A 13,910-nucleotide genomic window follows, 5' to 3' on the forward strand; every position below is an offset into this window, starting at 1 on the left:
ACAAATTCGAAGGCCTACTTCCGGCAAGCATCGCAGTGCCAAGAAAATCAGAGAAGCCAACCACCTGAGGGCACAAAATCTCTCTCTACGCCTTGAAGGAAATGCACTGAAAAGATCTCTACCACTCCCTGAAAGAGCTTAGAAACAGATACACAGGAGCAAAACAAAAAGATGAAAATTCGAAATCGACTAGCAATCTCCAAAGTTCGACCCCGTTAAAGAACAGACAGCCAATTACAACACAACTGCAACGCATCTCCAAACTTGCAACCATTCGACGACGACCTAGCAGGCAACGCTCAGAAGAAAGACATTGAGGAATACGAGAGCAAAGCAACCGAGGAATGCCCTTCACCTACAAAGTACTAAAGAAAAATGATAACGTTCCGGTAAAAAATTGATGTTTGATCATCAAGAGACAAGTCCGCATTGACCAAATGCACTCAAAACCATCACAAACGCCTGTGTTTAATTTAGACACTCGACGCCGCAAGCAACCCAGCAGTTTTCAAGGCACCCAAAGAGATTATGGCGGCAGGCATTGCTTTAGTGCAAGTGACACAATCTCAGGATCAACTATTCGGACTAACTTCAAACCAACAACCAAATCTCGATAACTTTAGGAGACAGCGATCATTCTCGCAACTCAGACGGACACTGTACAACTTTAACAATAGCCATATCAGCAGACGGTTCAATATCAAAAAAGTAAAGGGGAAAGAGGAGAGGGCTTCCAAGGAACAGGGTTTTTAAAACAAATGAGCATCGAAAATTCAATCATAGCCGAAAACGGTCTCATACTCCATACCCGACCTTGTGCAAGCAATCAGCACACCGAAATAATGCAAGCAGTCAGCACACTAGTCGTCACTGCCTCGAACAACAACAAGCATACTGAGACGAAAGTATGCCGTTAAATCAGTAGCCAAAAAATACTCTGCATGCTCTTCTATGAAACCTAGATAGCTTTATATTAAACTTTCGGGAAACGTTTTTCTTGTACCATTAGAATTCAGAAAAATTCAAAAAAAGCCATAACTGACATGAGCGCCTTCAGTAGAGCGATGTCACACACATAATTTGACAATACAAATCAAAGTTCTTCACACAAAAGCTAATAACAACCCCACCTGCCAATTAACGTTTCAACGGCGTTTTTACAGAAATCACCAATACATTTTATAACACAATTCAATTTTAAAATCGCACACAATCCTCTAGAAAAATTTTTGATATTTGAAAAAATGACCAATACTTATTGGATTCCCTTTCTTTGCAAAATAAAAAAATCATTCTTCACCCCAATAACTGCTTAAATTGCCCAGATTCTACCTTTCAGCTGAATACAATTAAAATAGAAGGAAAAATGAAGCAAACGTCTAAACACACCAAACAAATTGCTTTGCAAACAACAATACAGCACCTCATCAGCCCTTCAAAAACGGAAGCTATTACAGCCGCAAATAGCACATCAAATTGGCATAGTAAAAAAACCCATTTTTTTAAAAAAAATTGGACTGGTCTTAACCATAAACATGGACAAACTGAGTAAAGCAAAACACTTACTCAACGAGCCATTAGCTCACGAGAAGTACTTCTAGAAATCCGAAAGAGATCAATTGTTGCCACACTTGAAACCATCACACCCGAACAGGCTCGATATCTTATACTCTTAGAACCAAAACTATTACAAATAGAAATTCAGAAAAAAGTTTAAAACGTACAGAAAACCAATCGATGGCGCAAAATAAACCACATTTCCACCAACCATAACTGATTTTGGTTCCTTGGTACAGAAAGTCATCATGACTCAAACCAACTCACTGTTGTTGAAAAGCGTATCTACGATGCGGTTTAAACACTGTTTAAAACAGCAAAGATTGTAAAATATTTCTTGAACTCATTTTAGTGGAATGAAAGCATATTATCAGGGTCTGACAGAACTAGAACTGAGTTCTTACTTGTCTAAGTTAATGATATATTTAAGTGCCACAGATATGCTAATGGATAATACCTCAAATTCTCTGTTAACAACCCCTGACACCGAAAGGTCTGTTTAATCTAAAAATCAAAGAAACTCAATTCACCTCGAACATGACATATTAGTTTTAACAACTTTATGAAAATTTACGTGCAATTTTGTCATGCAACCGTGATGCCAGTATGAAGATTGCAACCGATAAGTGCCAGTTCAAACTGAGCGATGAACAAGTTCTCGGGGATACAATCACATCAGCAGGCTAAACAACCAAACCACAGAAAATATAAACCTTCCTCAAGAACTTTGAAATGCCAAAAACGATAAGTATTTCAACTCTACATAGTCTTCATTCCCGAACTATCGGGAAAACTACTCCCTTTCAACGGACCCTAAATAAGGAAACCAAAATAGCCTAATTGTTGTGATAAACTTATTAAATAGATTCATATAACAATGAGCATAACGGGTGATGGCCGGGGTCATCAACCTGCATCCTACATATGCTGTGCTTGCAATGGACTCAGTAGTGATGAGCCCACTCGATGCCTCTGGTGTCAAAAGGCTACAATCTGTGTGGAATGATGTCCTCTGGATGCCATCTCTGTCAAATCAGGATCAACGGCGTGGAGCTGCAGTTCCTGTTCAAAGCTAAGTATTCCTAACTTACTAACTTCGATTGCAGAGAAATTGAATAAAATAGATGCTATTCAGTCAGAGGTTATACTGTTGCGAAATGATTTAAAGTTGTCGATGGAACGCAAAGATTATCAAACAGATGTTTCTACTGTGTGCAATTCCAAATCAGACACGTATGCTGAACAAGCAAAAAAGATGACAATTCCTCAAAGAATTTTCAAAATGGATCGACGTAATAGTTCATGTTCTGAATCAAATGCTGAAAACACCAAAAAGCGCAAAAGGGAGGTCACAAAGGCTGATGTTGTTCTCGGAAAGAAAACGGATGCGGTGCTTAAAGGGGTGAAACCTGCAGATCGTAAACCACCAAGAAAACATTATTTTATTAGCCGCGTTGAAAAGGATGTTGATATCTCATCGCTGGTCAATTACTGCAAAGCTCAAAATCTTGGACAACCACTGGCCTGCAGAGATCTTCCCAGTAAAAATTTGAATCAGAAATCCTTTCATCTTGTTTTCCCCGAAGACAAATCTGAACTAGTGGAATCCAGTGAAATATGGCCTGAACACATAATTGTTAGATATTTTTTGAATGAAGAAGCACGAACATGGCTGAAACCATTAGCTGATCCAGGCTTATCTGGACTTTGACCAAAGGATATTCGTGGATGTTTATGGAATGCTCGTTCTCTGAATAATAAATACGAAGATCTATCCTCGTTCATAATATCAAATGATTTATCTCTGTTTGTGGTAACCGAGACATGGCTTTCCGAAGCAACAGATTTTAAGCTCGATTCAATTGCTGGCGAAACTTATACTTCTCATCATTCGAACCGAGTTACTTCCTGTGGTGGTGGTTTAGCCTTGTTCGTGAAGAATGTTTTTAAAGTTAATTTTGTGGAGAAAGAATTTACCAAAAATTGGGAATACCTCATTGTTGAAGTAAAGTTTGACAAGTCTATCTTTTTGGTTATTGTTATGTATCGCATTCCCAGTGGATCTACGAGTCTGTTTATTGATAAAGTATCGGAATTATTATCGACTTATTACCCGAAATATCCGGAATGTATTTTACTTGGTGATTTTAATATTCCAATGAATCGAAGTTCTCCTACTGCTTGGAGTCTATTTTCGCTTTTTAACGAGTTCAATTTAGCAAATTTTGTCAATGTCCCGACAATCACGAGTGGCAACATACTAGACTTAATTGTTTTAGATATGGACCGAGAAGTGGAGGTGAAAGTTCAAACCAGCGCTTCGGATCATTTGTTTGTATTCTTTCAGTTTACTGTAGAGACCCAAAAGCCGTTGATAACTGAGCACTTTGATTACAGATGGAAAAACGTAAACCACGCAGTTTTTGCTGATCACCTATTTACCAAATTTGATGTGCTACTAGAGACAGTAGGTCCTCATTTATTGTCTACGGAATGGGAAATCGTAAACAAATGTTTCGTAAACAATCGTAAACAATCGTAAACGGCATTTTATGACTCTTTAGATGATACCCGCGAGTGCTTGGCAAACTATTGGAGATCAGTCCAGAAGTATAACAAACCACGTTATTTTGACGATGAGTGTTTACAATCTAAAAGACTGAAGCGAAAGTTTGAACGAAATTTTAAGAAAAATCCAAGTACCGAAAACGAAGTGCGGTTTGAGAGCCACTTAGTTTCATATTATGATTTATTATGTAAAAAACGTTCTGAATACCTCACAAGTAGACTGAACAGTGATAACTCTCGTATTAGGTTTATGACCTTTGATCAAATTTTCAAGCGGAAAGAAAAGATTTTGCCAGACTCCACTGATCACACAAAACTTGCAAATGATTTTAACAGTTTTTTTTTGTGGACAAAGTTGAAAAAGTACGTTCATCTATTGACTCACATCTGGTTCTAGTCTTGCTCGATAAATCTTTTAACCACTGGAAAAGTTTTCAAACAGTTACTAGTGAAGAAATCGAAAGTATTGTAACCAAAGTTTCAAATTCAACGTCGCCTAATGACTTTGCACCTGCCGTATTTTTCAAGTATTTTGCAACAAAGTATTCATCTCTATGTTCTGATATGGTAACCTGCATTCTTCAGTCAGGTGTGTTCCCAAATGAATTGAAGCGTGGCATAAATGTACCTCTTTACAAAACAGGTGACAAAAATTCGCTATCGAACTACAGACCAGTTACCAATTTACGAATTTTTTCCAAAGTGGTGGAAAAAGTTGTTCTTTATCAGTTGAAAAGTTATTTATCACGTTTTTCACTGTGGCCAGTGTATCAGTCGGCGTATCGTGAACACCATTCAACCGAGACATCTCTTATTTATATAATCGGAGGGCTCAACAAAGTTTTGAATGAAAAGAAATTAGCCTTGCTTGTGAGCCTGGATTTAACAAGTGCTTTTGACACGGTTGACTTTGATACTTTATTGGATATTCTCATGAAGGAATACGGTTTTGAAGAAACTGTTTTGAAATTTTTTAGAAGTTACTTGCATGGACGCAAATTACAGGTAAAAGTCAAAAATTCAATATCTGGGGAGTTGATTGCACAGTCTGGAGTGCCTCAAGGCTCTATTCTAGGGCCGGTTCTATTTTCGTTATATCTTAAGCCTGTAATGGACCTTCTTGGTGGAATGAAGGTAAAACATCATTTCTACGCGGACGACAGTCAATTTATTTTTAATTTCACAGAAGATAAAGAAGAAGTTGAAGGCATAATTACAGCTGTGATTCAAAAATTTGAAGAACTCAAACTGAAAATTAATGTGACAAAAACAGAGATGATATTTTTCAAGACCTTACGAGACAAGAACCCCTATCCGACAAATTTTACGTTTCTCTCTTCAAATATTGAAATCAGCAAATGCGTCAAATTACTGGGTTTTTTCTTGGACGAAAATTTAACGCTTGAAAAGCAAGTGAACAACGTGTGCCGTCAGTGCTATTTGCAGCTTAAAAAGTTATATGGAATAAAAAACCTGGTCGATTTTGAGCAAAGAAAATCTTTAGCCTGCTGTTTTGTTCTTTCTTGTTTAGATTACTGCAACGCCCTCTACATCGGAGTTAGCGGAAAACTGATGAAAAAGCTACAACAGATGCAGAACAGTGCTGCTAGATTTGTTTTTCAAACGAATCGTTTGGTGTCTGCAAGCAAACTACTATTTCAGCTTCATTGGTTACCAGTCGCCCAGCGCATTGAGTACAAGTGTTTATGTATAATGTTTAGTGTTGATAGAAGAACAGCTCCACTTTACCTCCTTGAAATGTTTGAGAAGAATACAGAATCAAGATCTACAGCTCGACAATCACTCTTTCGTCTTCCAAAGTGTACAAATGAGACTACAAGGCCTTCCTTCGCCTATCAGGGAGCCAAGAGATGGAATGCACTACCCGAATATCTCAGAATGGAAGGGCATACGAGAATTTTAAGAAGAAATTGAAAACTCTCCTTTTCTGCAAATCCTTCTAATGAACTCCCTTACCAGTTTTGAGGACAGACAAAACTGGTCAAACAAATCTTCATCATCATCATCATCAAAATTTAAAAAAATACCACGTTATTATGCTAAAAAATTGATCCAGGATCAACTCTTCACCAGTTACATTAGGATCAAAAATAGTCCAACCGAAAAAAATTATGAGCACTGTTTCTGATGAAGCATCATCAGAAACAGTGCTCATACTAACACAGCATATCAGTCGCCAGATTCTTCCAGACAACATTAATACCACTGGCACATTAGACATTTTTATCTTTGATATCCTAGGACATTCCAGGAAAAGTGATCGTACGTCGAGCGAAATCCGCCGGTTGATTTAATTACAAACGGCCATGGGTTCCTGTGCGGCCATAGACTCGTGTACGGCCACGGATAATGATATCAATTTAGAGATCATATGTTTCTAAGGAGAGCCACAAAAGATGGGCCACCTTTCGGCAGACATGAAGAGGTATCTAAAACAATACCTTAGATCAGCTCTTTTTGATGACGTGCTGTACAGAAAATTCTCTGGTCACAAGGGCAACAATTTTATCAAACATTACTGTGTTTCACGAAACCTAAAAGAAGTACAACACAGGATAAACACCAGCACATGGAGTGGTCATACAGGTATAACATTAACCAAATTCGATATTCGCAAAAAATTTTTACTTCTCAAACATTACAAAAACACTTACCGACTACAGTCGAAAATGCCTGATTTGTTTGCAAACAAACTATACCAACAGTGTCACTCGAACCACCCCATGTAATCAAACCAAAATTTTTCAGCAGACAAAGCTTATAGACATGTAGGAAAAACGCACCCATCACCATATACATTTATCCTATCAGGCATAGATGCCTTTCCAAAACAACCAGTTGCACTTCCTTTAATGAAAGGTGGCAAGGACATAGTTGCCAACAAAATTACTTCCATATTTCTGAAACATCCATGTATTCCATCAGCAATAATCGACGGAGGCTATATACACACTATTCCCCCTTCGTTACGTTTATTAACCTCTATCATGACCAAACAAGGGACAAGAAAACACCCGTTACCCACCCAAACGTGTTAACATTGACACCACTATCTCAGCTTACAACTATGTGTACAATTGACTCTAGTCAGACATAATGGAGGGGCTATTTGAAACATAGCCGGCAGATTGCCGGAAAATAGCCGCGATAGACGCTTGTGGCCTTCCATGAAATGAAACAACCAAAGAAATAAGAGATAGATCGACCACGAGTCCTTTAATAGACCACTAGGGATAGATTCGGACTGTCAATTTTATGACACATACGGTCTATAAGGAAAAAAAGCTCAGAGAGCTTTTTCAAAATTGATATTCGAAATCAAAAACTCAAGACTAATACTCAAGAATTAGGGCGTATAAATTTGGCACTACTTAGATGCACACTATTGGTCTTTAACTAAAATGTTCATGAAATTTAAAGTTCCATAAGTGAGTTCAGAAGTCATTTTTTGAGTGAGGTAAGTCACGCAATTGGCCTAAAAGCAGAAATGACGTCACGCACACAAATTTTAACTGCAAAGCAATAGAAGTTAGTGAAAAAGTCAATTCCAAGAAGTCAGGTCGTAAGAATCATCGATGGAGACGACGAATTAAAAACATAGCCGGTAGAATACCGGAAACGACTCGAATCGTCGTGCAAGATAGTCTCTACCCTAACTTGGACAATTTTGAATTTCTAAATTATACACTAGAAATAACAAAAATAGTAGACCAATATAACATAAAAAGCGTTAAAATTTTTTCAGTTCAGGGGTGTGGTTAGGTGCTGGTGGGGGGGGGGGGGTTGGTAGGTGGGGGCAGGTAGGTGGTAGGGGTGTAGGTAGGTGGGGTGGGGGTAGGTACGTTGCCGGGGGGGGGGGGAGGCGGGTAGGTATGTTGGGTTTGGGGGGTAGGTACGTTGGGGGGGGGGGGATAAGTACGTTGGGTTTGGGGGTAGGTACGTTTGGGTGGGGGGGGGGGTAGGTACGTGGGGGGGGGGGGGTAGGTACGTGGGGGGGGGGGGGTAGTTTTTTCGGGGGGCTGGGTAGGTAGTTAAATGGGATCAAATTTTCTCAAATTGACCTCTTCACCTTGAATTACAGATTGATACCAATTGCTATACATTACAAACTAAGCTATTGTTCAAGTCCAATGTTCGAAAACAGAAGTCAAAAATCAAAAACGGAGGTAAAAGCTCGATTAGAAAGAAGTCAAAACTCAAGTCATGAACAAACTTGCTTTCTGCTAAAAAAACCTGTAGAATCTCAATACTCCTCTTCGAGTCGCAAAAAAACCACGATGTCCCCAATAATAGCCGCTATCGCTTCGCGGCTATTAACAAGATAACTGTTAATAAACCCCATTCTCGCCTCTTAGTTACAACTAGTTGTAGCTCCTGCATACAACAACACCGCTGAAGGAACAATTATCAGTTTATACTTGAGTTAGCGTTTCCGCAACATGAAAATTGAAACATATAATGAATTCCTTTTCTGGGAAGTATCAAAAAAACAATAAATCATGCTCAAATTACATTGAAAATATTTTTGGCAACCAACCACTTCTCCCAAAAAGCAACAAAAAATCGAAACGGATTGGCGCTTTATTATTTGAATTCTGCAATTCGAATAAACAAATTCACTGAAACTTACCTTAATATCTGTACATCCGGCATTAGTTTGCCCAACCCACTGTTTTAAACATACCTCATTTCAAATTCATTTTATTAAAACTCTTGCTTTATGTTGCCTCAGATGAATACTTGGGTGGAAAAAATGACACCTTGAAATCTGTCACTCTGGGCTACATGCTTCCCACCCCAAACGACTGCGAGTTGTCTTTGTCCGCATCAAAACAATCAGAGATCTTGTCGAAGTAGGCGAAAACGCGTATCCAGAAGAATCAATGGATTGGCGTCCTCGGCCCAAGAGACAACGGCGGGCACTCTTCCCTCAGACAACAGAATGCCTTTCCTCACCGATGCCATAATATGCGAGGCTTCGTGCAACGTAATTGGTATCGTCAAAAACCTTCCAACCAGTAACTAGTGAAGGTCCTGCAGTTAGTGCTAATGCTGCATGGCAACACAATGAAGGCTGGCATAACAAGCTATATCCAGCTGGTAAATAAAACCAAACATCGCTATCTCGAAATCCAACAGTCTTCGGCCCATTCCTAATGGCCCTCATGACGAAAAGTGGCGTGGCCATAATGTTCTCCAGAAGCCCAGGATTGCTGTCTTGACAAGCAAGGAAGATCTCGCCAAGCGGAGTTTTGGAGTTTTTGAGAGGCTTGAAATGAGAAAATTAAACCAATTTTGTCGCACATTGACTTTTAGCAGTGAATAGTTCAGCCATTGCAGTGAAGAGTTCAGCTGCTTAAAATTGTGAGCGAGAGAGAACAATTTAGAGCAAGCAAAACGAAAAAGTCAAGGGCGTAAAAGTCACGACGGTAAGCTAGACTCAAAACGGTAAACTAAATTTTTGCATAAAAAGGCCAACGTGTTAAAATAATTGCTTCAAACTTTGTTCGAGAGCAATTAACTCAAAAGTTCAAATACGCGTTCGGTTTTCATATTACTGCCAAATTAGGAGAAAAATAGATACGCAAAAACATTGGTCCGAAACATCCGTCTACAAAGAATAAAATCTGTTTCGGAGTGGCAGATCACTGAACCTCGCAGCTTTCAAAAAAACGAGCTTAGAAAAATAAACATTTGTTTAAATAATTGAAATACGAAATGTAAAAAAAAAACAGAACTAACTTCAAATTTGACCACAAAATAAAATCAAACTTGGCCAAAACGGTACACGTACCGAAAAAATAACCGACGAAGACAATATTGTTCTCACCCATTGAAAAAGGATCACCAAAATTCAATTCCGTCTTACTTGAAGCCAAACAACAGAATTTTCTGATTGCGCTCACTCAATAGGGGAGTATAAACCGTCAGTCAATTCGCTTGTCCGTTTTACCACAAAAAAAACTAAGTTTATCAAGTTTTATATTTTCGCTGATCTGCGCCGTCTATTTTAAATATTGCGCTGAACTCTAAAAGTGATATTCTCATTCCAATTGGCAAGCATTGAAAGATTTTGTGAGAACCAGAAACTTAAAAATGATTTCATTAATTTCATATCAAAATACAAATCGTTTTTAAGTTCCAGGGATTTGATCATAAAACTGACGGAGGAGTTCCCTGCCTTAGATCGTTTTGATAGTTCCCTGCCTTAGATCGTTCCTAATCAGTTCTACATAATCAGAAATTACACTCTGTTACCTCAATTATACTTGACCCGTTTTTTACAAACCTGTTTTGCGCTTTTTGCTGCTAGACGGCAAAGTATCTTTGAGCACTTTGTCTTGACCTAAGTTAGTGACACAAGCAATGTTGGTCTTGCAGTTTGCACTAGCGTGGGGTCCATCTGGACAAGGCACTTGGTAAAATTTGTAGGCAGTCTCTACTTCAGACTGCAACAGTTGGATATGTTCGGAGTCCATGTAGTTCAGCACCCACCCCCATCTCTCGGGTTGCTTCACATTCACAGCCATTAATTGCACTCAACTAGTCTTCTACTCACTCTTGCCAACGAAAACATGAAGGAGCTGTTTCCTCGTACTTTTCCCGCAGTACGAGTTTCGAAAAACAACTACGAAAAAAAAACCACTTAATTTTACATAGAAAACCCCGCACCTAATTTTAGGGGGAAAAAGAGGAATCAGACTAGAGCTAATTTTCGTGGAGACGTCTTTACTAGACCCGTCTTAATTGATTTGAAGATGTAAGTTATTTGAGTGAATCATAGCTCCGAGTTCACTCACTTTAATGTATCTTTGAAAATTGTTTCATTTATTAGAGGGATTACTTCACAGTTGCTTTTGGCTGTTTTCGACCAGGGAATGAAATATCGATCTCGCACGAGTAAACAGGAAACAGCTCCTAACAATGAGCCACTCAAATATGACTCCTATGAGAGTATTTTCAGCTGCACACAAATTCATACAGTCTCTTAAAGATAAAGAGAAATGCGTACTTGGATCCGTAGACCATTTTCAGACATTGCGGTGACTGCAAAAACTATATTTTAGACGCAAGTAATGATCAATTTTATGCCTTTGTTATCTAACTTTCGGGCTACTTAATGCAAAAGCACCCTGTAAAATTCAAATATCTTCAATGCGAGTGTATCATTATTCTGAAGATTGTGGGGATATCGAATACAAATTAGTTGGCCAATCTCCCACAGCAAATAAATTGATCCCAAACCAAAAATTTACGTTTCAAATTTTCTAGCGGTCCCTTGTGTTGCCGCATTGCTGTTGCTTTGAGAGATGCGGCACCCAAAACTAAGACATTGCAGTACTGGTTCGCTTAAAGCTGTTTCGACGAACTTCAAAAAAATGTCCATTTGCGTATACCCAAGCCGGAACTATGACCCAAATTTACCCCATAATAGTGTTATAAATTGTAATTGCTAGTCTCTCTTCATAAGCTACGTAAACCATTATCAGTGCAAAAAGCATTAGTTTGTTAAGACATGTCAATAAGAACCAAAATTCTTTTTTCGGCAAATTAATTAACGACCTCCTTATACTTGACCAATAAAATTGTGCCATACTGATCTTAACCAGAAATTTTTGACAGATGACATAGATCTGAAACAGAGTCAAAGAGTGTAGAAAAACAAAAGAACTGAAAATAGCCCAGAATCCTTCTTAACACTTTAAAACCAGATTTTTGTACCCTGAAAGCCTAGTATTTCATATTCCAACCTGCTTATTACCAAAGACTGCAAAAAAAACAAGAATTTGTCCAAATAAGCACAGGAGTCACGGAAAATTAACCCCATCAAAACTCAGAGAAATGAACGAATTCCAAATAGTAAGCAAAAACCAACATTAAAAAATGTTTCGAACCCCCTGAGCTACAGGTTGGCAGTCTGACATCTTAACAACTCAGCCACAATTCCATCTATTTCCTTTCCCTTACGATCACTTTGACCAGCGAACTATTTCAGATTTCAGAACGAGGCCAAATAAGATCACTCAAGAAATTGAAAACTGAAGTGTGAAAAAGCTACATTTTTTTAGAACAAAAGCGCAAAAAACGGTCAAGCAAAGATTTTGCATAAAGAGACACACATTCACAATAATTACTCAAACTAGCCGTAAATTGTTAATAGAGACGCATAAGAGTTCTAGAGCACCACAGGTTGTTAGATTGAAAAACCTGGTGACAGACCGGTGCGACGGATTGCCTGAAATATCAGGAAAAGCTGATGGAAACACGAAACTCATATGCGAATTTCAAACGCTTTAAAACTCTCAGCAAATAGTCCAGTCTACCAAAGCTACTGATAATTGACCAAACTCAGACTCGAAGCACAAATGTACTTGAGCAAGTCAATATGATGAATCAATTCTTTCATTCAAAGTTTTCGACAAACTTGTCAGTATTCCCGGTTCTGGATATGAAAAATCGAGTAATCATAAATTTTAGCGTATCTCGGAAGTCCTTTCCGAGATCCTTATATCTTTGGACCTCACCATAACAGTTCCTCTGAATGGTTTACTTCCTACATTTTTACAAAGATTGCTAAAACAATAAACTCATCACTTCATGAAGTGCTGAAGAACATAGATAACTGGGAAAATAGCTGTCGTAACTAACTTTTTTTTCAAAAGGAAAGAAAAGTAGAAAACTACCAGAATGTGTCATGACTGAAAATTGACAGCAAAGTCTCGCAGAAGTCCATCAACATCTTGTGCAATGACTTCGGTAAATACCACACGCATGGTTGTGTCAAAAAACGATTGGTTCTGACGAGCAAGCTGTCTTTCCTGAAGCAAATCTAAGAACAGTTGGATCAGGCTACGAACTCCGAATTAACAGCGTTCTATAATGATTTCTCAGAGGCTTTCGACAATGAACCTCATTTTCAGTTGATCAAAAAAAAAGTTGCACAACTCGGCGTCGGTGAATATTGGAGGTTCTCATTATCTAGAAAACCGGAGACAGCCCCATTGACTGCTCAAAATCAATCAAATACCTGGGCTTTCATGTGTCAGAAGACCTCAACTGGAAAAATTATGTTTAAGAGCGTTTGAAGAAAGCCAACTTAGTCCTGTAGCTTCGGGAGGAATGTAGCCGCCAAAGTCAAATCAGTAAGCAAACTGGGTCCGGGCAAATCTCTCATCTGACAAGTTATGTCACAAGGATTCTCATCCGTGACTGAAAACTGCGGTCAACTTCAACTTCTTGAATTGTTCCAGAAGGCGGTTATATGGAAACTAGGAAAGAAGTCAGCTTGATATATTAGCCAGGTCAGTCTACTGAAAATTCTTCGCTTGCCGATTTTCATGCAGACAAATTTTCTTCTTCTCATTACGATAGAAAACAAAGGCTCTAATCTGATGCTGACACAGGAGCAGAACTGTTCTGGAAGCAGCAATGAAATATTCAATCTACCAAACAGGCGTACTGAAAAGGCAAGCGGAGCAATTGTGTTCAACACATGTCGAATCATAAATCATGTGGCGAAATACGTCGGCCTGACCAGCGACCAAAACTTGACAAGCAGATTAATCAACCTGATGTGGAAATTTAATGCTAGAATTTCGGAAACGAACGTCTCCGCGTCTCAAATTTTATTGATTGCTCTACGTGTAGAAATAAGTGGACATAATTTTCATACTGACGATCGTGTAACTAAATCGCCCTGAAGCATATGCTGCGAACTATCAACAACTACAACAACATTCTACGTAACCGCAATTCTGAACAGT

At 38.6% G+C, this 13,910-nt stretch overlaps 1 protein-coding gene across 3 annotated transcripts in view; it reads right to left on the reverse strand.

Annotated features, from left to right (window-relative positions):
* The window catches only part of LOC142341789 (uncharacterized), a 110,687-nt gene extending 99,532 nt beyond the window's left edge, over window positions 1–11,155 (reverse strand). For all 3 annotated transcript variants that reach the window (XM_075393022.1, XM_075393023.1, XM_075393021.1), the window contains exons 1-2: window positions 11,070–11,155; window positions 10,436–10,706 (exon numbers count right to left, since the gene is read on the reverse strand). In XM_075393022.1, the coding sequence (XP_075249137.1) occupies window positions 10,436–10,676 (241 nt within the window). In that variant the 5' untranslated portion in view covers window positions 10,677–10,706; window positions 11,070–11,155. The remainder of the gene's footprint in view (window positions 1–10,435; window positions 10,707–11,069) is intronic.
* Between the last annotated feature and the right edge of the window lie 2,755 nt (window positions 11,156–13,910).

The sequence above is a fragment of the Convolutriloba macropyga genome, chromosome 6 (assembly GCF_964194025.1).
Source record: "Convolutriloba macropyga chromosome 6, txConMacr16.3, whole genome shotgun sequence".
NCBI classification, from domain to species: Eukaryota; Metazoa; Xenacoelomorpha; order Acoela; family Convolutidae; genus Convolutriloba; species Convolutriloba macropyga.